The sequence below is a fragment of the Carassius gibelio genome, chromosome A7, assembly GCF_023724105.1.
Source record: "Carassius gibelio isolate Cgi1373 ecotype wild population from Czech Republic chromosome A7, carGib1.2-hapl.c, whole genome shotgun sequence".
NCBI classification, from domain to species: domain Eukaryota; kingdom Metazoa; phylum Chordata; class Actinopteri; order Cypriniformes; family Cyprinidae; genus Carassius; species Carassius gibelio.
The window spans coordinates 40,148,458-40,172,743 of NC_068377.1; the positions used below are offsets into that span (position 1 = coordinate 40,148,458).

General features: G+C 39.9%; 1 protein-coding gene across 8 annotated transcripts; it reads left to right on the plus strand.

Moving 5' to 3' along the window:
- Positions 1-87: 87 nt before the first annotated feature.
- LOC128017792 (receptor-interacting serine/threonine-protein kinase 3) lies at positions 88-23,704 on the plus strand. Of its 8 annotated transcripts, none has more exons than XM_052603330.1 (12): positions 88-944; positions 1,751-2,063; positions 2,822-2,973; positions 3,841-3,890; positions 3,958-4,113; positions 4,189-4,271; positions 4,442-4,514; positions 5,426-5,475; positions 7,508-7,544; positions 7,630-7,679; positions 7,763-7,781; positions 8,127-8,703. In XM_052603330.1, exons 1-12 carry the CDS (start codon positions 787-789, stop codon positions 8,603-8,605), a joined length of 1,620 nt encoding a protein of 539 aa, XP_052459290.1. In that variant the 5' UTR covers positions 88-786; the 3' UTR covers positions 8,606-8,703. The 8 variants fall into 8 exon arrangements, 6 of the variants coding, with proteins under 6 accessions (XP_052459290.1, XP_052459288.1, XP_052459289.1 ...); XM_052603328.1 differs by having other exon boundaries at positions 1,748-2,063; positions 8,127-8,702; XM_052603329.1 differs by having other exon boundaries at positions 1,748-2,063; positions 7,630-7,672; positions 7,759-7,781; positions 8,127-8,702.
- The last annotated feature ends 582 nt before the right edge of the window (positions 23,705-24,286 follow it).

Consider the following 24,286-nt stretch of genomic DNA (forward strand, 5'->3'; position numbering starts at 1 on the left):
TGCGGGAATTTCCACTGACGCAAAGAGCCACATCCGTTTAAAGTCAACAGCAAACATGTTAACCTATAGAAAACTCCCAAGTCCTTTGCAATCATTGACCAAAGTTACTTTAAGCTCGTTTACAGGCACAGAACATACAACAAACTTTCTTTCTTCGTTTCAGTTCTGTAGGCTGTATCAGAATGGGTGATAATTTATCACTGTTTGACAGGTTTTGAAACTTAACATTACTAAACATTAGACATTTAGACGGTTCAAAAGCAACATTCATATAAAACAGAATATTCCTTTAATGTTTCTCTAACATAATCGAGGAAAAAAAATAAGTTTTAAACATTCAATGGAAACGTTATACGCAGGAAACGCAGAATAAACATTATTTATACATCTCCGTTTCACGTTTGTCTAAGGTTTATTTTAAACTGCTCAGTCTACTGGTTTCAGATGGTTCAGAGAAATTCAAAAGTAACATTTGTTTGCAAAGTTCTAAAATGGAACTCTCTCTTAATGTTTGGAACTTTCAGAATACATTCAGAAGTAACAGTTGTAGACTAATGGGAACGATGGCAACGCGTTCTGAGGAGATCTGTCTGTTATCTGAGATGTCCTCGCGCTGAAATCGTCCCTCTGGACGGACACACAGACAGACAGACAGACAGGTGAGGTGACGCACAGCACGTCAGACCTCACGGGGCTCTGATGGGGAAGTGGAGGCGTCTCCATCATCGAGGATCTCGGACATGACATGTCTAATCTCTCTCCAGTCGCTGAGTAGACTCGGGTGAGATGGGCGAGAACTACTGCATCCGGCTGAACGTGTTCGGAGATGAATGTCTGCGGTGCTGGAGGAGCATCGGGGCCGGCAGGTTCGGGGATGTGTACCGGGCGAAGCACTCGACTCTGGGGATGGACGTGGCCATCAAGTTTTTACATTATAAAGACGGGTAATCTGACTCCACGTGCACCTTACAATATTTACCAAGATAGCCTTTACATGGCCTAATCCAACCTTACTGATGTAAAATTATGATACATTAATTTAGCCTTCAGCCAGTATCAGACGCGATCTTTCTTTCAGTTTGTGTGTTAGTGTTGTTGAATGAGGGGATGATGTCACACTGGGAAGTTGACACTGAAGCGCGCTGACAGCCGCACGTCAGGAGAACGAGCCAGATTTCACACATTTCGACATGACTTTTTTTTAAAGTAGAATTTTATGTATTTATTTATTTAGTAAACCGTACTCTAATAGTCTGTATTTACATCTTTTACAGTATAAAACAGATTTTGGAGATGTTACCATTTCAGTCATTTTGCTTCAAAATTTAACGTTTTGTGTGTGCGTGTGTGATTATTTTTTGAAAATGACTCACAGTTTCTAAGTGAAAGCTGTTTCAAAGTAAACCCCACACCAGTTGTTCTAGTCATTGTCACTGGATAGCATGTGTCCACTGTGACAACTTACCCCAGCCAGTCCTGTTGGTCTCCCTCATCCCTACCAAACACAGTTTTGATGTAGTAAAACTTACCATGGTAAACTTTTAAGTGGGTGTACATATATTCACTATATTTACATTTGATTCTAGTGAAAGTGTTTAAGAGATTAATTATTAGTTGTGTTTTTAAGTCGTTCTTGGCTGATTCCCCTAAAGACGGTAAATGTTGAGGAGCTCTGGAAAACACTGATCTGAGCGTCAGGCTGTGAAGTGTTGCAGATGTTGACCTGTTTGTGTTTGTGCTCGTGCAGCAGATCCTCCATTCAGAGAGAAGCTCAGCTGATGTTCCAGGGCGGGAATCCTAACGTGATCAGGATCTTGGGTCTGTACGAGGGCCGTGTGGACGGCGAGCGGCTGCAGTCGGGGCTGGTGATGGAGTTCATGCCCAAGGGTTCGGTGGCTGACCTGCTGCAGACGCTGACCGGGCCGCCGCCGTGGCCTTTGACCTTCCGGATGGCCCACGAGATCAGCCTGGGCATGAACTTCCTCCATCATCTGTCTCCTCCGCTCCTGCATCTGGACCTGAAGCCCAGCAACGTGCTGCTGGACGACAGCCTCCGAGCCAAGGCCAGACGCTCACATCTGCTTCATTACACCCAGATCCTGAACACATCTGGATTTTAATAATCAAAAAGGATTTCAATTCAGTTGAATTCATAACACTTTATCAATTGAAATAACTGATTGCCGTTTTTAAAAGAATAATAATAGTGCCCCATGAAGTGTTTTCTCAAATTCAGTTTTATTTTTATCACATAATATTTACCCTTTTCATTTTTCCGACTTCTGTTTTAAATATTTAAAATAAGCTTTAGTAATAATAAAAAAAGGATGTCTAATCAGTTGAAGTCATAAAACTTATGTATTTATGTAACAATAGTAGTACCCTATGAAAAGTTTTTCTAAAATTTTCCTCAAATTCAGTTTTATTTTCCCCCAAATGCTGTTTACCTTTCTAGCTTTTTTCAGGATTGTGTTTTAACGTAATGTTTTACTTCTATTTTAATAACCGCAAAAGTATTTCTGATCAGATTAATTCATTTTTTATCTAATAAGTTGAATTCATAAACCTTTAACAACTTCATCCTTTATATAGCTCGTAAAAATCTGAATATGAAAGTTTAATTTTTCAAAGTTTTTTTTCTTCAAATTATCTGGATTCTGTGTTTTATGATTTAAATAAAAAATATTATTTCAGTAATCAAATTAACTCACACAAGTTTAATCATTTAAGTGTAAATGTAATGTCTCTCTTAGAATTGAAAACGCATCAGACTTTAAATTTTTTTTATTTAACCCTGTGTTTGTTTCTGTCCGTCCTGCAGCTCACAGATTTCGGTCTGTCCCGAGTGGCTCAAAGCGTTTCTCGATGCTCCGGACAGAAAGACGAGGACGAGGGAGGAATGCTGAGCTACATGCCTCCTGAAGCGCTGCAGTCCGTCAACTACAAAGCCAACAAAGCCTCCGACGTCTACAGGTACAGCTGTTAAACGCCCACCATTATAAAAAACAAAACAAAAAAAAAGGTCAATGGTTAGGGAAATTAAAACTAAAGAATATATTGTTATATATATATATATATATAATGTTATTTTCTTATGATTTGTTTATTTTATTTTTTATTTAATGTACTACTTCACAATGGAAAGGTTGTGGGTTCTAGTCTCGGGCCGGACGGAATTGTGGGTGGGGGTAGTGCATGAACAGCTCTCTCTCCACCTTCAATACCACGACTTAGGTGCCCTTGAGCAAGGCATCGAACCCCCAACTGCTCCCCGGGCGCCGCAGCATAAATGCTGCCCACTGCTCCGGGTGTGTGTTCACGGTGTGTGTGTGTGTGTGTGATCACTGTTCTGTGTTGTGTGCACTTTGGATGGGTTAAATGCAGAGCACAAATTCTGAGTATGGGTCACCATAGATGGCCGTATGTCGCTTTCACTTTCACTTCACTCAAAACTGAAGTGAATGTAAAAAGTGTTGCAATTTAGTTCAAATGGTTATCACTTAAAAATATATTTGAAAATGTGTTTTTGAATGATGTGTCTTAATCCATATGCAAAGTTTTTTCTGTACTAAAAAAGACAATTTTTAGACAATTTCATGTACTGCTTTAAAACTGATCTGAATGCAAAAGGTGTAACAATTCAGATTAAATGCTTAAATATCATAAAAAAGTATAAATGAATAAACAAATTATCGTTTTAATCCTTATGCAAACATTTTCTCGTGTACTAAAAATGCAGAATTTTTCAAATGTTTTCTGAATGCGAGAGGAGGGTTCAGCTCCTCGTTCATGACTGAGATGAAGATGAAGTGTGTGTTTTGTGAACGGTCTGCTCTGCAGTTATGGTGTGCTGTTGTGGTCCATGGTCACCGGGAGAGAGCCCTACAGCGGTAAGTATCCTTCAGCTGCTCTCTGGTCCCTGTCCACACCAGTGTCTCACTCGTGTCCGTCCCGCAGGCGCTCTGTCCAGTCTGGTGTGCTTCCGGATCCCTCAGGGGGACAGACCTGACCTGACCTCCATAGACCGCTGCGAGACCGAAGGTCTGGATGAGATGGTGCAGCTCATGACTGAATGCTGGCATCAGGACCCCGACAGGAGACCGTCGTTCCTCTGTGAGACTCGAACCCAGTCCCTTTCTCATGAGAATCAGCCTCTGCATCTTCTCACCTCACTGTCTCTGTGTTCAGGTTGTGTTAATGAGACCGAGAAGATCTTTCAGATGCACAGACATGGACTCAACGATGCCGTCTATGATGTTCTGAAGCAGCTGGTACAGTTCATTTTATCGTTTTATTCACCATTTTGTCAAACGATGGAACTAAAATTGATTGTGAATGGCGTAAACACTTAAATATATCCAAAGGCCAGTTTGCAAGAGAAAGAAAATTCACTGAACCTTTACTTTTATCCTCCGTTAACCTTATGTTTTCTCATACGCAGGATGATGATGATGATGATTATGATGTCTGTTCCAGTTTGAAATCAATCCAGATCAGCCACAATCCACTCAATGGTATTAAATGTTGACTCTATATATATGCAACTTCAACTAAAATTTAAACGCAAAACAATATATCTAATAACTACGATGGCGTTTTAGTGCCACGTTGAAATTTGTTTTTTTTTCTAAAATTACGAGATTAAAGCCCTCAAAACATTTCGACTTTATTCTCGTAATATTTTGACTTAATTCTCAAAATATTACGAGAATAAAGTCGAAATGTTTCGAGAATGAAGTTTCAATATTTTGTGAGTAAAGTCAAAATATTTTGTGAATAAAGTCAAAATATAACGAGAAAAAAGTCTTAATATTTCATGAATAAAGTCGTAATATTTTGTGAATAACACTGAAGTATTACGAGAATAAAGTCATAATATTTCTTGAATAAAGTCAAAATATTATGAGATTAAAGTTGAAATATTACGAGAATACATTTTCACATATAGAATGTACATTTCACACATAAAGGAAACTTGAATTGTTTCACATAAATAGAGCGATCATTTAACATTATTGTAATTATTATTAATAAACATTATTGTAAGACACATAATTTGTGTTTCGCTATAACACTGATTTTGAAAAGCTGAGACCATTTCTATAAAGGAAGCTTGTTAAATGTACAGAAACCCCTTTTTGGATTGTTTTTATTATGATGCTTTGAATGTGAAGTCAATATGAAATCTAAATCAACCCTGTTTATGTTCTTCTGCTTCAGTGCTCCTGGTTTTATTGTGTATTATTGATTCATCAGTTGATTCAGTCTGTCAATCAATCCCCTCTGATTTTACAGTCGATTCCTGATGGAGAAATCCAGTCCTGCTCTCTTGTGGTTTGTTATTTAATGAACATACTGGACGTGTGTCACATTAAATATGTCGAACGGGTCATAAAGCTGTTTTATGTTGATCTTTGTGTTTCAGAAGCTGGTTCTCAGGGTTTGTCCTGCATCACCGGAATGCCTCCTAAACAGGTATATAAACAAATTATGCCTAAACTTGTAATTAAAACTCAAATCTTAACACTCTTAACTAGCGATGCACTAGTGACCCGATACTGATACAGCCCGATACTGAGCTCCTGTACTCGTACTCGATAAAATACCCCGATACCAAACGCAGATACCACACAGCATGTGATAAGTGCCATATTCAGACAAAGAATCACAGACAACAGAACAACAGACAGCAGAATGGAGTTATTAGAGATAAAGATTGTCTACATATGATATCTATGCAATGAATATAATGTTAAACATTCAGTATTAATGCCTGTGTAGCTGACGTGTGCGAGCTGATAAAGCACACTGAATGGATTCAGAGAGCAGCGGCGGAGATGCGCGAGCGAAAGATTCAGTCTATTGTTCGTTATCTGGCTCGGCTCGGTGTTCGTCTTCAGTTTTTCTCTTCACAGCAGTTCAGTCAGTGTACTGTTTGAGTAATGAATTACTCCGGGATATTGGTTTGTTTGAACTCAGAGGGAGTGTCAGCCACATTAAAAAAGTTAACAGTTTAAAGGGCTAGTCCACAGAAAAAATTTTATTATGTAATTAATAACTCACCATTATGTCGGTCTAAACCTGTGAGACCTCCGTTCATCTTCGGAACACAGTTTAAGATATTTTAGATTTAGTCCGAGAGCTCTCAGTCGCTCCATTGAAGCTGTGTGTACGGTTTACTGTCCATGTCCTGAAAGGTAAGAAAAACATTATCAAAGTAGTCCATAGCCCTATTCGGACGGGACTAGTTTTACAGGGGGTCGTTAGAGAAATCGGTGTTTCACAGACGTACTTGGTGATTTTAATCCCGTCCGAATCTGCCACGTCTGTGTTTTTCTCACACAACCTCTGTGATAATTCCAGAGCAAATTACCTACCGTTTTTCAGCAAACTCAGTGATCCTCTGAGAAAACTAATCCCGTCCGAATGCGAATGTCTGTGATTGCCGGTGATATTTTATTTCACAACGCGTTTCCTTGTGTGTTTTGGCCAACGTGAATTACCGTAGATGCTCTTACCGCGCGGATGTTTGATATATTTGCTTAGCGGCAAATAAATAATAATAAAAAAAATAATTCAAATAATAAAATCAAGAGCAAGATCGTGTAAACTGTTAATACTGGCCATTGTAATATCAGCATCAGGTAAGATTACTCACGTTCATTTATGTATACTCAGTTACATAATGTTTTAATTACATTTAATAAAAAAAAGGAAAACAAGTTAAACTAAAGGAACCACACATTAACATGGTTTTGTTATACTAGCCATTTAGTATTTATTGTGTAATAATACTAAGGCAATCATTCTGAATGAATGCAATGCACGCATACAGATCGCGTGATCTCTATGACGCCCAGATGCACAAATCAGACCCTCCCACCAGTCCCGTCCGAATTGGTACATGAAAATCACAGACTTCAGGTGGTAAGAATCGAAACTCAAACGTAGTTTACAAAAATAGTCCCGTCCGAATAGTGCTCATGTGACATCAGAGGGTCCGTTAGAATTTGTTGAAGCATCGAAAATACATTTTGGTCCAAAAATAGCAAAAACTACGACTTTATTCAGCATTGTCTTCTCTTCCGTGTCTGTGTGAGAGAGAGTTCAAATCAAAGCAGTTTGTGATATCCGGTTCAGGAACGAATCATTCGATGTAACTGGATCTTCTTGAACCAGTTCACCAAATCGAACGGAATCGTTTGAAATGGTTCACATCTCCGATACGCATTAATCCACGAATGACTTATGTTAACTTTTTTAATGTGGCTGACACTCCCTCTGAGTTAAAACAAACCAATATCCTGGAGTAATTCATTTACTCAAACAGACTGACTGAACTGCTGTGAAGAGAGAACTGAAGATGAACACCAAGCCAAGCCAGATAACGAACGAATGATTGATTGCTAAATGACTAAATAAAATATAAATTTAAAAAATGAATGTATTAAAATGAATAAAGCAATCTGAACTGAGAATGTGTATTAACCAATATTTTGTCTTGTAGGAAACGGCTGTGAGTTACGCGAAACCCATAAAGAAAGGTAATCTGAGCCCCAGAAATGCTTTATGATGATTCATATGATTTGTTTGGTGCTGAATGTATTTGTTTGTGGCGGTTTCTCACAGAATCATTTCCTGGTCCTGCTCCACCAGCGACGTCTGTCAGAACAACACAGGTCTGAAACAAACAATCAAACACCTCCGGCTCATATATTCTTCTGTGCTAACGTCTGCTGTGTGTTTGTGTGTCCTCTTACAGCGGCAAACTTCCACACCAGGTCAGTTTCACCTGCTTTCATCTTACTCTGAAGGGAAGTGTACCTGACACATTTCATGATAAACGTTAGCAGATAAACGTTAGCATGTGTAAGCAGGGCTGTTGATGGTTATTTATAACACAAAGTATATATTTTTTATTATGAATAAATGTACATTACTGTTCAAAATTATAGGATCAGAATGATTTTTAATGTTTTCTTATTTATTTCTGTGATGTGCAGCTGAATTATTAGCATCATTACTTCAGTCTTCAGTGTCACATGATCTTCAGAAATCATTTTAATGTACTGATTAATTATTATTATTATATTATTATGATTATTATTATTTAATATAACTTTCAGATAGGTCCTTTAAAGTATCTTGGAGAGGTGAGGTGTCCAAGTCACAACATCTAACTACTGGGGTGCCTCAGGGCTCAGTTCTAGGACCACTTCTCTTCTCTGTCTACATGTCATCATTAGGTTCTGTCATTCAGAAACATGGCATTTCATACCACTGCTATGCTGATGACACTCAGCTCTACCTCTCATTCCATCCTGATGATCCGACGGTAGCTATTCACATCTCAGTTTTTCTAACAGACATTTCTTCCTGGATGATGGACCATCACGTTCAACTCAACCTTGCCAAGACAGAACTGCTTCTGGTTCCAGAAAACCCATCGTTTCATCACAATTTCATCATCAAGTTAGGCACATCAACCATAACTCCTTCAAAAACAGCCAGAAACTCGTTCAAGCTCTTGTTCTGTCCAGGCTGGACTATTGCAATGCCCTCTTGGCAGGTCTTCCAGCCAATTCTATCAAACCTTTACAATTAATTCAGAACGCGGCAGCAAGATTAATTTTTAATGAGCCAAAAAGAATACACGTCACACCTCTGTTTATCAATTTGCACTGGCTTCCAATAGCTGCTCGCATAAAATTCAAGGCATTGATGTTTGCCTTCAAAACTACCACTGGCTCTGCAGCCATTTACCTAAATTTATTATTTGAGACTTATGTGCCCTCTAGAAGCTTGCGTTCTGCAAGTGAACGTCGCTTGATTGTGCCATCCCAAAGAAGCACAAAGTCACTTTTACGGACTCAATCCGTGCAGCCATCTTAGTCCTTAGCCATCTTCAAGAATCAGCTTAAAACACATCTCTTCCATCTTTATTTGACCCTCTAACTTTAACACTCACTATTCTAATTCTATTCTTAAAAAAAAAAATCTAACTACCTTTTTCTTTTTGTATCCTGTTTTCTTTTTATTTATTATACAATTATAAAAAAGACCTCAAACACTAGCTTGCTCTATTCTTTTTCTATTCTATCTGTTTTATTTTGATTTATTATATTATTTAAAATCCCATGCTACGTGTACTGCGTTTAAGCTAACTGAGACTTGTTATAACAGTTGTATATCATTGCTCTTTTTTGTTGTTTTTGATTACTTCTATTGTTCTCATTTGTAAGTCACTTTGGATAAAAGCGTCTGCTAAATGAATAAATGTAAATGTAATGATTTATTATCAGTGATGTTGAAACTGTTCTGCTGCTTCAGATTTTTATGGAACGTATGATACTTTTTTAGCATTCTTTGATGAATAAAAAGTTAAAAAGAAGAGCATTTATTTAAAATATAAATCTTTTCTAACAATATACACTATAGTTCAAAAGTATGGGGTCAGTAAATGTTTATTCTTTCTTTTTATGAAAGAAATTAAACTTTTATTCAGCAAGAATGTGTTAAATTAATAAGACGTAATGGCAAAGATTTATATTGTTAGAAAAGATTTATATTTTGAATAAATGCTATTCTTTTAAACGTTTTATTCATCAAAGAATCCTGATAAAACTATTGCGGTTTCCAAAAAAAATATTTGGCCCCACAACTGTTGATAATACTAATAATAAATCATGATATTAGAATGATTTGTGAAGGATCATGTGACACTTTATACTGTAATAATGATGATGGAAATTCAGCATTGCAATATAGAAATAAATTATATTTCAAAGCATATTAAAATAGTATTTTATATTGTAATAACATTTTGCAAGATTACTGTTTTTTTCTGTATTTTTTATCAATAAATTCAGCATTGACCAGCAAAAAGACTTCTTTAAAAAAACATTACAAGACTTACTGATCCATACTTTTGACCGGTAGTGTACATACTTTGATGAATTATTAATCTTAATTCAATTAAAAAATGTAATTGTGAAGAACCCAATAAATAACCATCTTTGTTCATACACATGTAAAACAAATAATTACTTAAGCTTGTTTCTGCTACAGAATAAAAAACAAAAAAGCTAATTTCAATATTTGTAATCTTACGATTTGGATTTCTTTTAATTTTAATATAATGTTAGAATTGCAGGATATAAACTCCTAATTGCAAGAAGAAAATGTTGAATATTTTAGATTAAAAAAGAAATATATATGTATATATACATACATATATATATATATATATATATATATATATATATATATATATATATATATATATATATATATATATATATATATATATATATATATAAAACTTATTTTTCCTTTTTTTGAATGGTGGAATGAATTGGAACAGAAAGCATCTCACTCATCCGTCTTTCTGCTCTCCTCTCAGGCGGTGTCCAGATCACCATGTCAAATGTCTGTGGAGTTCAGATCGGCAACAACAACATCATGAATATTGTTCAGAAACCACGCCAGAGACACTAAACGGCTCCTTCCAGAGTTGGCTCGTCTTATTCCCGTTCAGAGAACTCCCCGAAAAAACCCCAGTGACCTCTTCACACTCTCTTATGCAGGAATCAGCTCTTGTTCAGTGTTATAAGTTGCAAACTATACCTGTGTGCCAAAGGGAAACAGACTTTCAGTGGAGTTGGACACTCAAAAAATAACCATGCCAATTTGATGTGTTTGAATTTCTTATAAAATGTCCATCCATTTGGATTACACAGTTTTAACATTAACTTATACATTTAATGTAATGCATGTTTTTTTCAGTCATACATTAACAAAGCAGGTCAAATTAATAATGATGTTTTTGTTACTTGAAATAAACATTATATATATATATATATATATTATAGCTTAAACATTGAGTAAAAAATAATTAAAATACATATAAAAATGTAAATGTAAATTATTCTAGTTCTCAATTCCATTTAGTATAACCTGATGTACTTAACACTAAAACTGAGACATATAAATTAGTGACCAATTCTCAAGATCGCAGACTGAGGATAACTTCACAACGACTAATGCACACTCTCTCTCCTCCTCTCGACTCTCAGAGACTGACGTTTCCAAACTTTCCAAACTAACTATCCTTTCCAATCATCTTACTACTTGTCCACTTGATCCGATCCCCACTCACCTCCTTCAAGCGATCTCTTCTTCAGTAATACCTTCACTTACTCACATGATCAACTCCATTCTTCACTCTGGAACATTTCCCACAGCATTTAAGCAGGCTCGGCTAAGCCCACTGCTCAAGAAACCATCTCTAAATCAAGCACTTCTAGAAAACTACAACTATCTCTTCTTCCATTCATTGCAAAGACACTTGAGCGAGGTGTGTTCAACCAGCTCTCTATGTTTCTTGTTCAGAATAACCTCCTGGACAGCAACCAATCTGGCTTCAAATGCGGCCATGCTCTCAGTTACTGAACCCCTACGACTGGCAAGAACAGCTTCAAAATCCTCAGTACTCATCTTACTGGACCTGCCCTTACGAAAAATAACCATGGTTTTATTATAGTAAAACTGTAGTAACCCATGGTTTTTTGGCGTATTGACTGCCATTTGTAAAACCACAGATTTACTACAAATACCATTGTAAAACTATGGTTAATATAGCAAAACCATGGTTAATTTGTGGTTACCATGGTTTAACTACAGTAACCATGGTTTTTTGGTTTTATTTGTAGTAAAACCATGGTTAATTTTCGTAAGGGTGTCTGCTGCTTTTGACAATGCTAATCACCAGATTCTCCTGTCCACCCTCAGAAAGATGGGCATCTCTGGAACCACACTCCTGTGGTTTAAGTGCTACCTCTCCGATAGATCCTTCAGTGTGTCTTGGAGGGCTGAAGTTTCTAAGTCACAACTACTTGCTACTGGGGTTCCTCAAGGCTCAGTACTTGGACCACTTCTCTTCTCCATCTACATGGCATAATTAGGATATGTCATTCAGAAGCATGGCTTTGCCTATAACTGCTACGCTGAAGACACTTAACTCTACTTCTCATTCCAACCAGATGACCCGACGGTAGTTGTTCACATAGAGTGACATTTCTAGCTGGATGAATGACCATCACCTTCAGCTCAAGCTTACTAAGACAGAACTGCGGGCGGTTCCAGCTAACCCATCGTTTCATCACAACTTCTCTATACAGCTGGGTTCATCAACCATAACTCCTTCCAGGACAGACATAAACCTAGGAGTTGTGATGGATCATCAGTTAAGCAGTTAAGCCAATAAGAATCTCCCTTGACTTCATTGAATTCAAACATATCCTTGAGATATGGCCATGGGTGATCCCTGTCAAGAATCTCGGGATCATTGCGGGCAGCAAGAGCTGCACTATCACCTATTTTAGCGGTCATCTTCCACCTCAAACTAACTGCTGCGTGAGCGTATGTTGGCAAAGAACTCGTGAAGTCGCGCGTACTTTTTTTCAAAAGAAAACCAAATTTTTCATTGGTTTGTAAAATCATTGTAATAAATACTTGAAGCGGGCATGGGGAAATGTATCAGAGTAAAAAGTAAACTTTGTCTTTAATAAAGTAGTGGAGTAAGAGTGAAAGTAGATGCAAATAAAACATACTCAATTAAAGTACAGATCCCCGAAAAAAATACTTAAGTAAAGTAGTAAAGTATTTTTACTTCGTTACTTACCACCACTGCATAAAACGTATTGTCAAACTCCAATAGAGTTCAGAATGTCTATAAATGCTGATCCCAATGAATCTTTTTCAATATCAACATGGAACGTCAACGTGGTTTCAGGGGAGTTGCTGGTTCACCAGTCGCTTTACTGATCCAGCGGTCTCTAGTGCGTAAATTCCCACCACAACTAACCACATGAAGACTAGGGGGGAGCTTAGATAATTATGTTGGTTTTAGATAGCGGGGGAACTCCGAGCCACGTTTGGAATTAGTCCAGTTGGGCACACCCCAAGTGTCGAGTGTCTATCTGGTCTCAAAGTGAGGTACTTCGATTGCTGAGCATTATTCAGTTGAGATTGTTGGAGACAAACGTGTCAAAGAAACCATTAAATCTGCTATTGAATCCAGGTTAATGGTAGCTGGAATTATGTTGGAATCTATAGCAGATTTTTCTCAGAGTCCCACAACACATAGTTTACCTTTTGAGCAACAGAAAGAGATGTTGCTGTTGCAGTTGGACTATGAGAAAATAAAACATGAATTGGATGTTAAAAAGCAGCTGGGAGTGGAGAGAATTCGCCAGAGCACAGAGAAAGCAAAAATAGATTTAGAAGGAGATCGGTTGTCAATGATCAGAGACGGTTTATTGTCAAGTGACGCTTATGACAGGCAGCAGTCTAGATCATCTGACCGTTTTGATATAAGTAACTTGCGCTTGTTGCCACAATTTAATGAAAAAGATCCAGATACATTTTTTCTGTTGTTTGACCGTCTGGCTAAGACGAAGGTGATTGTGCTCTGATGCTTCAGTGTGTGCTTTCTGGGAAAGCACAAGAGGCGTATGCGTCGTTAAGTCCTGAAGATAGCTCTAGCTATGATAAAATAAAAGCAGCTGTTCTTAGAGCTTATGAGCTTGTACCAGAAGCATATTGCCAGCGGTTTAGATCTTGGGAAAAAGAGAGTGGCCAGACATATGCCGAGTTTGCCAGAGATCTTTCAATTCACTTTAAGCGGTGGTTGACTGAACTGGAAGTCACCACCTTTGATGATCTGTGCAACTTGGTAATATTGGAACAGTTTAAGAATAATCTGCCAGAACGTGTTTCCACATACATTTCGAAAAATTGTTACCGCAGGGACCGCGGCTGTTGCAGCTGATGAGTATCTCTTACTTCATAAGAGCAGTTTCAGGGAGCGTTATCTATGTCTAAGGCTGAGTGAATGGGTGGAGAGTGGATGAGGTTCTAGGGAAAACACAGACATCCAAACGCAAACAACACTGAGAGCCAGACGAACAGGGTAACCACATCAAACATTAAACAACGATCTCACAAACACAAGATGTGAGACAAGCCATTATATAGTGGATGAGTAATGAGTGGCAGCTGTTGCTGATACAATTAACGGAGACGCCCACAACTTATCAGTGCAGACGCGGGACACACAGAATTCACCACAAAGTGTAAACATCTCGAGATCATGGTTTACCAAAATCGGTCATATGAAACCTGATGGTAAAACAAGTAGTATATTTGATGATAATGATGTTTGTAACTATTGTCATGAACAGGGTCATTGGAAGGCGGATTGTGCTGTATTAAAGGCTAAAACAAAGGGAATGAAAACTAATATTAGACCTATAACATTTGCTGCAAATGTAAAAACTGACTTGGTTTATGAGGTATGTTCACCACTCATTTGTGAAGTGGATGTTTTGGCAGCTTATTCTCCTTTCATTCAAGATGGGTCTGTATCACTGGTAGGCAGTGATGTGAAAATCCCATTAAAGATCTTGAGGGATACGGGGGCTTATAACTACTACACTGTGAGCTCTGCGTTGCCTTTTTCAGGGGACACATATACTGGTGACTCTGTTCTCAGTCGTGGAATGGGATTAAGTGTGTTTCTAGCAACTTTGCACAGGATGGTTCTAGACTGTGATCTGGTTCAGGGTGAGGTTGATGTGGGTGTATTATTGGCATTGCCTATTGAAGGTTTACACCTGATTTTGGGGAACGGCTTGGCTGGTAGCAGAGTTTGGGCTGATTCTCCGCCTTCACCAGTAGTCACATTATGTCCATCTGAGTTTGTGTCGAATAAGAGTTCTGGTGCATTGCCGGAAGTTTCTCCAGCCTGTGTGGTTACACGTGCTATGCACAAATTACAGCTCAATGGGTTATCTGAATCTAACAATGTTAATGGGCCTTTGGAGGTTCCGTCTCTGGCTGAGCTGCCAAGAGGTTCCGTCTCTGGCTTTTCACTGTCTTGTGGTGAGGTTGTTCAGGAGCAGTGCAATGATGTGTCTTTGAAGGAAATATTCAGATGTGTTTTGCCAGCCTTGGAAATTAGTAATGTGGCCTCTGGCTACTTTTTGCATAAGGAATTGTTGTTCAGGAAATGGGTTCCAGTGGGTGAGGATGGTTTGAAAGATGTTTGCCAAATCAGAGTATTAAACCTGCGCCATTGCAACCTATTCCAGTGGTGAGAGAACCTTTTACACACCTTATTGTTGACTGTGTCGGTCCATTGCATTGTGCTAAATCTGGTTGCAAATATTTACTTACCGTTATGTGTAAGAGCACAAGGTATCCAGCTGCGTACCCTTTGAGGACCATTATGACTAAGTCAGTGGTTAGGGCCTTAACACAGTTCATTTCCATTTTTGGCAATCCTAAGGTGATCCATAGTGACCAGGGTTCAAATTTTACAGCTCACATGTTTGGTCAAGTGTTGAAGCTGTTGCGCATTAAACAAAATAAGTGAGGAAGTGAGGAAGTTTCCAGGTGAAGTGGCTGAAACTGAGGTTATGTATCTTCTTTGTGTCATATTGATGTAATTTAGGTTATTAAGATACATTGAGTAGTTTTGTTAGGTGTTATTGCTGGGCCGGTGGTCCCTGGGAATACCGACTTTAGGGGGGGGTTGACGGTCAGGCATGGTTAGGTCTTTAACTGTGTGGTGTTGGGCAGTTTACAGTCTCTTTTTGTCCTTGAAGGTATCAGTGCCCGTAATCCAGATTGGCAGCACCTGCGCTAGACTCTGTGGGAAGGATAAATACTCCGGCTCTTTTGATTTCGGGCTGGCTCAGCAGTACCACACCTTTGTTTTGTTATATTTTGTTTTGTTACAGGTTCTCAACACTTTTCTTTACTCTAGCCACTCATCCACATTTACACCACTGATGCTACTGATTAACACACTCTATATTGTTAATTGTTAGTTTATTGTTTAAGTTGTTATAATAAATATGTATATTTTTGTCAATTCTTCGTGTCCTCTTCACATTTGTCATGGCCTTTGAGCCGGGTTATGACACTAATGAGTGCTAACGCAATGCAGGTGCACTGCACTCATGGATTTAAAATAAAAGTGAATCATCAAAATGAATCTGATAAGATTGATAGATAATATCAGAAATATGGTGGGAATTAAGTTATAATTTATCACTTTAAAAAACAGAGAGTGATAGTAAGATAAAGATTCTAGAAAAGAAAAAAAAACAGCTACACAGAGCTATGATCAAAAACAGCAGCAGCAAGGCCAGCAGGAAGCAGAAAAAACACTGTCCAACAGCGACACCTGCAGCTAGGAGCTTCCAAACACACTCGCAAATGCTCACGGCTGAATCATTAGCTGTGTCCAAATTCAGGGTCTGCATCCTCCTTAGGATCCTTCCTACCCGGTTGAAGGAGGATGGGTCCTCCGACGACCGCAAAAACCGGAAGTCGGTGTTTGTGAATTTGGACAGCCTACCCTTCTTTCAGTTCCCTCCCTTAACCGTTGCTCATATCCTGTCGCCTAGCAACCGTGACAGCGCCAAGCAAGAAGCGGGTGAAGAGCTCATGGTTCTCTTCCCGGAGCTTTATAAACACTTCTGTCTGCTCTTTCGTCCTTAGAAGCGTTAAAAACAGCTTCAATCACTAACAAATAAGCTGTGTGTAAGGGGATATTCACACAGGCAGTAAGGAAGAAGCTAGTTTACGAAAGAAAACTTTTTTTTTTTTTTTACATATACACGTACAAATGTAAAAAAAAAAAATGCTTAACGCTAAAACAAAATGCCTAACTAGAAAACCACTGAAAATATATATTTTTGAAAAGCCAGTTTTTAAAAAACATCGAAAATAATACTCCTCCCCCACTCCGCTACAGCTCGCTTTGTCCTGCCGAAAAGAATTATGGGATAGGTAGGACGCGAAAGGATCCACCACACCCATCCTTCCAATTCGGGGAAAAGGAGGACGCATTTGTGGGCCGCATTTGAAGGATCCTACGAATTTGGATAGCCTTCGTCGTGGCGCTGTGACGTAACATCCTTCAAATGCGTCCTCCGAAGGATGTAGACCCTGAATTTGGACACAGCTTATGTCCGGTTAAAAGACATCACCAATCTGGTGCAGAGAAAAGAAAACGAAAGAAAGTAAAACAAAAACAGGCATAAAGTTATCTTATGCCCCGTTTCCACCGCAGGAACTTTAACCAGGAACTAGGGACTTTGGCCTGGTACTCGGTGTGTTTCCACCGCAGGAACCAGGAACTAAATAAAGTTCTGGGTAAAAAAATGCCCCTCAGAAGGTCCTTGCTGGCGAGGTGGTACTTTTTCAAAGTTCCGGAACTTTCGGGGGCGGGTCTTGGGCGCTAAACATGCTGATTGGTTGAGTTCACGAAGCATTGGTTGAGTTCAACCACCATTTATCTTTTCAAAATCTTTTCAAAATATTACTGTTATTGTGTCATGAAATGTAATTTTAAAAGTATTTCAGGCGAGAATGTAGTTGTATAAAACTCAAATCTGTGGTTTATTTATAAAGACAGCGCCTATTGAGACGGTAAGCTCCACTCGATCAGCGGGAGCTCAGTCCTCATGTATCCGCAGAGAGCAGCCTCACCTCGGCTAGACCTTCTGATATGTGCCGCTGGCTCTGATGTGTCTTTAGTGGTTAAACATAAAATATAATTCAGCTGCGGGGTGAATCTAACAGGTTTTCTTTTGTCTGGATTCAATTTATCTATATGTTAAAATGAAAATAAAAAAGACAAAACTATATAATATTTGTTTCATTGTAATGGCTGTATATACACATATCCCTGAACAAAGTACATTTCTGCAGGTGTTAGTATGTTTACATGAAAACGAAAGGAGGCAGTGGTATTTGATATCCGATTTCGTTTTATTATAAATAAACTGAGAGGAAAATTGCAGTAGCCATGGTCATCTGAGTTCACGCAGCATTTATTTGGATCATTTTCAAAATATTAGTGTTATTGTGTCATGAAATGTAATTTTAAAAGTATTTCAGGCGAGAATGTAGTTGTTTAAAACTCAAATCTGTGGTTTATTTATAAAGACAGCGCCTATTTTCGCCGATCTCAGAGACGGTCAGCTCCACAATCAGCGAGAGCTCAGTGATCATCTATCCGCCGAAAAGCAGCCTCACTTCGGCTAGAACTTCTGATGTGTGCCGCTGGCTCTGATGTCTATTTAGTGGTTAAACATAAAATATAATTTAGCTGCTATAATTCTGACCTCGTAGCTTGTAACAGCCAGCGGCCTCAGGTTCTTTTTAATGTATTTAATTCTCTCGTTAACCCACGTGATTCAGATTGTACTGTGCCATCTTTAATGTTATGTGAAAACTTTCTGAAACACCTTGTGGACAAAATTGCTGGTCTCAGTTTTCCACCCTTTACAGTTATCAGTAACTCCCCTGATTTTTCTTTTTGCCCAGCTGTCTTTCAGCAGTCTGTCTTCCTATCTTTTTGACATAGTTAAACAGCTACGTCCTACGACCTGCCCCCTTGACAGTATTCCTGCACGTTTAGTTAAAGATGTCTTTGACACTGTTGGGCAAAGCATTGTATCTTTGGTCAATACATCTCTCAGCTCAGGGTGTGTACCATCTGTTTTTAAACATGCCATTGTACAACCACTACTGAAAAAGAATAACTTGGATCCTTCCAATTTGTCAAATTTTAGACCTATATCTAAACTCCCCTTTTTATCGAAAGTCTTGTAGAGAGTTGTTTTTAATCAACTTCAGTCATTTATTGATGAATTTAGTATATATGAAAATTTTCAGTCTGGTTTTAAGCCCCGTCACAGTACAGAAACTGCTCTTTGACAGACAGAAGTTTTTCTGTTCACCTTGGTGAATTTTCATCATCTGCCCACCCTCTTTTTTGTGGCATCCCTCAAGGGTCGGTATTGGGCCCTATGTTGTTTTCTTTGTATATGCTGCTCTTGGGGTATATTTTTAGAAAGCACAATATCACTTTTCACTGTTATGCAGATGATGTACAGATTTATTTGCATGTCAATACTAATAACAAAGCTTCGTTTCTTTCATTACTGAATTGCCTGAAAGATTTGAAAATATGGTTGGATCAGAACTTTCTTTGTCTTAATGAAAATAAGACTGAGATTGTTGTGTTTGGTCGTCCTGGGGATTTAAGTGCTTGTGTAGATGCACTTGGTAATTTAGGGTTATATGTTCGTCCATTTACCAAGAATCTCAGTGTGATTTTTGACAGTGCTTTTAAATTTGAAAAAAAGATTAGTTCTGTTGTAAAAGCCAGTTTCTTTCAACTAAGACTGTTAGCTAAAGTCAAGCCCTACCTGCCATGTAAGGAGTTTGAAACTGTTATTCATGCTTTTATAACATCTAGACTAGACTACTGTAACTCTTTATTTGTTGGTCTGGATAAGTCATCTCTTCAACGCTTACAGTTAGTCCAAAATGCAGCAGCTCGGCTTTTGACTGGGACTAAAAAGTATGAGCACAATAGCCCTGTCCTAGCTTCAGTACACTGGCTTCCTGTCCGCTTCAGGATTGATTTCAAGATGTTATTGTTTGTTTTTAAGATTTTAAATGAAGAACTGCTCAGACTGTTTAGAGTGAATCTAACAGGTTTTCTTTGGTCTGTATTCAATTTATCTATATGTTAAAATGAAAATAAAAAAGGCAAATTTATATAATATTTTGTTTCATTGTAATGGCTGTATATATATATATATATATATATATATATATGAAATCATATTCAGTTCACGTTTATTTTTATAGCGCTTTTTACAATACAAATCATTACAAAACAACTTTACAGAAAATTAAGTTTCTACAATATTTAGTAGTAACTTATAAGTGGTGACTGTCAGTTTGTGCATGTATGACAGGATTTTAAAGAAAAATTCATACAAGATGTAGTCAACCAGACGATGAATATTATTAACAGCAATTATTATATGATGCAGTCACACTTGTAGCAATATTTGTTAGTTCTGTGTGTTGATTCAGGGTTAGAATAATCTGAGGTCCTCTGGGGGGTCAGCATCATCTCTTCTCAGGTGTTCTGGATCCTGAGAAGAGATGATGTAAATCCCGTGGCGAAACATAGAAACAAATAGAGACATCATTAGCATAGCTGCTGTTCCAACAAAGTAAAATTAATTACTTATACCCAAGCTAAAGAATAAGAATGCGCATTTGATCAGATGCAACTACACTCACAATTTAAGAGATACATCATTTGAATGCTTGGTGAAAGAGATGCGTTTTTAATCTAGATTTAAACAGAGAGAGTGTGGCTGAACCCCGAATATTATCAGAAAAGCCATACCAGAGTTTGGGATCCAAATGAGAAAAAAAGCTCTACCTCCTTTAGTGGACTTTGCTATGCTAGGAACTACCAAAAGTTTTTGTGACCTTAGGGTGCGTGATGGGTTGTAGCGTGGTAGAAGGCTAGTTAGGTACGCAGGAGCTAAATCATTTAGGCTTTATAGGTAAGTAATGATAATTTGTAAATGATACGGAACTTAATAGGTAGCCAGTGCAGAGACTGTAAAATTGGGGTAATATGATCATATTTTCTTGACCTGGTAAGGACTCTGCATTTTGGACTACCTGTAGCTTGTTTATTGATTAAGCAGGACAACCAACTAGAAGTGCATAACAATTGTCCAGTCTAGATAATATGTAAATGATGCTCATGATGTTCATTTAGGTGTCAGCTACAATGCACACCTTATACATTTTTTATATTTATTAAAATAAACTGTATATCATTTAGGTAAAAATGAGGCCTGTTTCGTGCACATTCCTGTGCTTTTCTAATTGTTTTATCGATTTATATTTATATCGTCAGTTCCTCTCTGCCGCTTTCCGATTCTGTCATCTACTTCCATCATAACCAGAGCTAAGTTCCAACCTTCTTCGTGTCAAGACTATTCCTGTTGCTTCACCTGGGTCTGAAACCTCTGTCACAATAAATACTGCTACAAGTTCACCTACCTCTGTGTTCCCTTCTTTTGTCTGACAGGAGATCAGACCCTATGCAGAGCTCTCTGGACACAGGAGGGGACTGCACCACGTATCCATTTGTTGCACTAGTTCACGCTGTACGGTCCTCACTACCACAAACAATGACAAGCCTAACCCATTTTTCTCCCGAGATCATCACAGCCGTACAGCAAGGACTCCAGCAGCCACCTGCAACAACAACTACTTCATCAGCTGCCTCTGCCAGTCTTGTGGCCCAACCAGCGACATACAGCGGCGCGGCGGAGGATTGCAGCGGGTTTTTGCTTCATTGCTTGCTCTACATCGAGGCCAACACTCACCTGTTCCAGAATGAACACGGTCGCGTTGCATTCGTCATCTCACTTCTCTCTTGACGATCACTATGATGGGCTCAACCCCTCTGGGAAACAAATGCTCCTGTAATGACTTCACTATCCACCTTCTTTGCTCACATGAAAGAACATGAGAAGCATGTACTCCAAATCCTTCAAAAACTACGAGAACATCAACTGTTTCTAAAATTAGAGAAGTGTGAGTTCCATACCTCCACCATCCAATTTTTAGGCTACATCATCAACCAACATGGTATCAAGATGGACCAGAGGAAGGTGGAAACCATCCAGCAGTGGCCATTACCCAACACCGTGAAAGAACTTCAACGCTTATTTGGATTTGCCAATTTCTACCGACGCTTCATTAACCAGTACAGTATGCTTAGTGCTCCTCTTACTTCTATGCTAAAGAACAGGCCCAAGTCTCTCTCATGGACAACACCTGCCTGAGAAGCCTTCTCCCTACTGCAACAGGCCTTCCTATCGGCTCCGGTCCTGGTTCAGCCCAATCCAGATCTGCCATTCATAGTGGAGGTTGACGCCTCAGCAACCGGGATCAGAGCAGTCCTCTCTCAGCGGCAGGGTGACCCCCCCACAGCTCCATCCATGTGCCTTCTATTCAAAAAAGATATCCCCGGCGGAGCAGAATTACGACGTGGGAAACTGGGAGCTCCTAGCCATAAAATCAGCTCTCGAGGAATGGAGACAATGGCTGGAGGGAACCAAGCAACCTTTCCAAATCATTACAGATCATCGCAATATTGAGTATCTCAGTGAAGCCGCATGCTTGAATCATTGCCAGGCCCGATGGGCTCTTTTCTTCACGCGATTTAATTTCCAGGTCACCAATAGATCAGGTGAAAAGAACTGTAGAGCGGATGCCCTTTCTTGCCTTTACCAAGCCGATCCTGAACCATCCGTTCCTGAACCCATTCTCCCTCCAGCCGTGCTTGTTAACCCGATTCAGTGGACCATCAACCAACAGATCACTAATGAGAATCTACAAAACCCAGCTCCGCCGGGAGGTCTAGAGGGGCGTCTCTACGTTCCCCCAACCCATCGCCAGCCCCTCTTGGACTCAACTCATACAAACCCGGGCTCTGGACACCCAGGCAGGACAAGGACCCTCTCTCTCCTGAAACAACGCTACTGGTGGCCCTCCATGTCTCGGGACGTCTCTCGATATGTGCAAGGATGCTCAGTCTGTGCCATTCCTGACCCCCCTAGGAAGCTACCAGAAGGGAAACTCTTGCCTCTGCCCATCCCCGAGTGACCCTGAACGCACATTGGAGTAGACTTTGTGACCGATCTTCCTCCGTCCCAAGGTTACACAAGCGTCCTGGTCGTGGTTGATCAATTCTCTAAATCTACTGCTCTACAGACGGCAGAAGCACTCTTCCATCAAGTTTTCCGCCAATTCGGACTCCCATAGGACATTGTCTTGGATAGAGGTCCCCAATTCATTTCACGCGTCTGGAATGCCTTCTCCCGTCTCCTAGGGGTGTCCATCAGTCTCTCCTCCAGATACCATCCTCAAACCAACGGCCAGACTGAGCGTAAGATCCAGGAAGTCGGGAGATTCGTGAGACTGTATTGTCACCATAACCAGGAGAGCTGGAGCCAATACCTACCCTGGGCTGAATACGCACAAATATTCACTCCGTCAAACCACCACTGGGCTCACCCGGTTTCAATGTTTGCTGGGCTATCAGCCACCCCTCTTCCCCTGGTCAGGTGAGCCCTCCGAGGTTCCAGCTCTCAACCACTGGTTCCAGCAAAGCGAGAGGGTCAGGGACTCGGCTCACGTGCATCTCCAACAGGCAGTCCAGAGACACAAGGAACAAGCCGATGCCCCGAAGAGGTCCCACTCTGCAATACCAACCTGGCCATAAGGTTTGGCTATCCACTCGGGACATCCATCTCCGGCTGCCTTGCCGTAAGCTGAGTCTGGTGTCAGAGTCAGAGTCTGGTGATGATGTGGTACCTCCTCCTCCTGCCATCGATGAGACTCAAAACATCTACCGGGTGCGGGCCATCCTCGACTCCAGACGACGGGGTCCACAGCTGGAATACCTCGTGGACTGGGAAGACTATGGCCCCGAGGAACGATGCTGGGTGAACTGCAATGACATCCTGGACTTACCCAATTCCAACACCCAGATCGTCCAGCTCCTTGGGGTCGTGGCAGACCCTGTCGTCAACTTCCCGTCCAGCCGTCGGGAGCCGCCCGTGGAGGAGGGGGTACTGTCACAGAGTCACAGTCTACACCCTCTCCACATGCCACGCCTACTCGTTCACAATCACCAGAATTATGAGCACCTGTCCATCATCACCAGGCTCTCATATAAGGACTATCACTTCCCCTCACTCCTCGTCTGATCTAGCATTGACCCACATGTACCCACAGCTTATGAATATCATAGTTGTATATGGATTGTAATTTTTAAATAAATTTAGTAGCAGAGCTAGCCTACTGCAAGCGATTTTTAGAGCTAAAATCCATTTATCCTTTGCTGAAATTTCCGCGTCTTCATGGAGAGAGCATGTCATTGTTGCTTAGCAAAGGCAGAAGCCTAAGGGGCACTTCTGCCCAAGTGCTTTGGAAAGGAGGAGAAAGACGCGCCTAGCGTTTTCCACGCGTTCCAGGCAACCACTCAGAAACCATCTCCTTCTACATCCTTGACTCTCCTCTTGCACCCATAGTCCTCGGCTCCTCCTGCACAACCCCAAAATAGACTGGCAATTAAATTCCATCCTGGCCTGGAGTAACAAATGTCATGAGTCTTATCTACTGTCCGCTTGTCCGTCTGTTTCTATGTCTGTGTTTCAGGAGGAGGCAGTGGATTTGTCTAACGTGCCCATGGAGTACCTCCACTTGAAGGAAGTGTTCAGTAAGTCTCGTGCTGCTTCTCTCCCTCCGCATCATCCCTATGACTGTGCCATAGAATTACTGTTAGGTAAGTCTCCACCTAAAGGCAAATTAT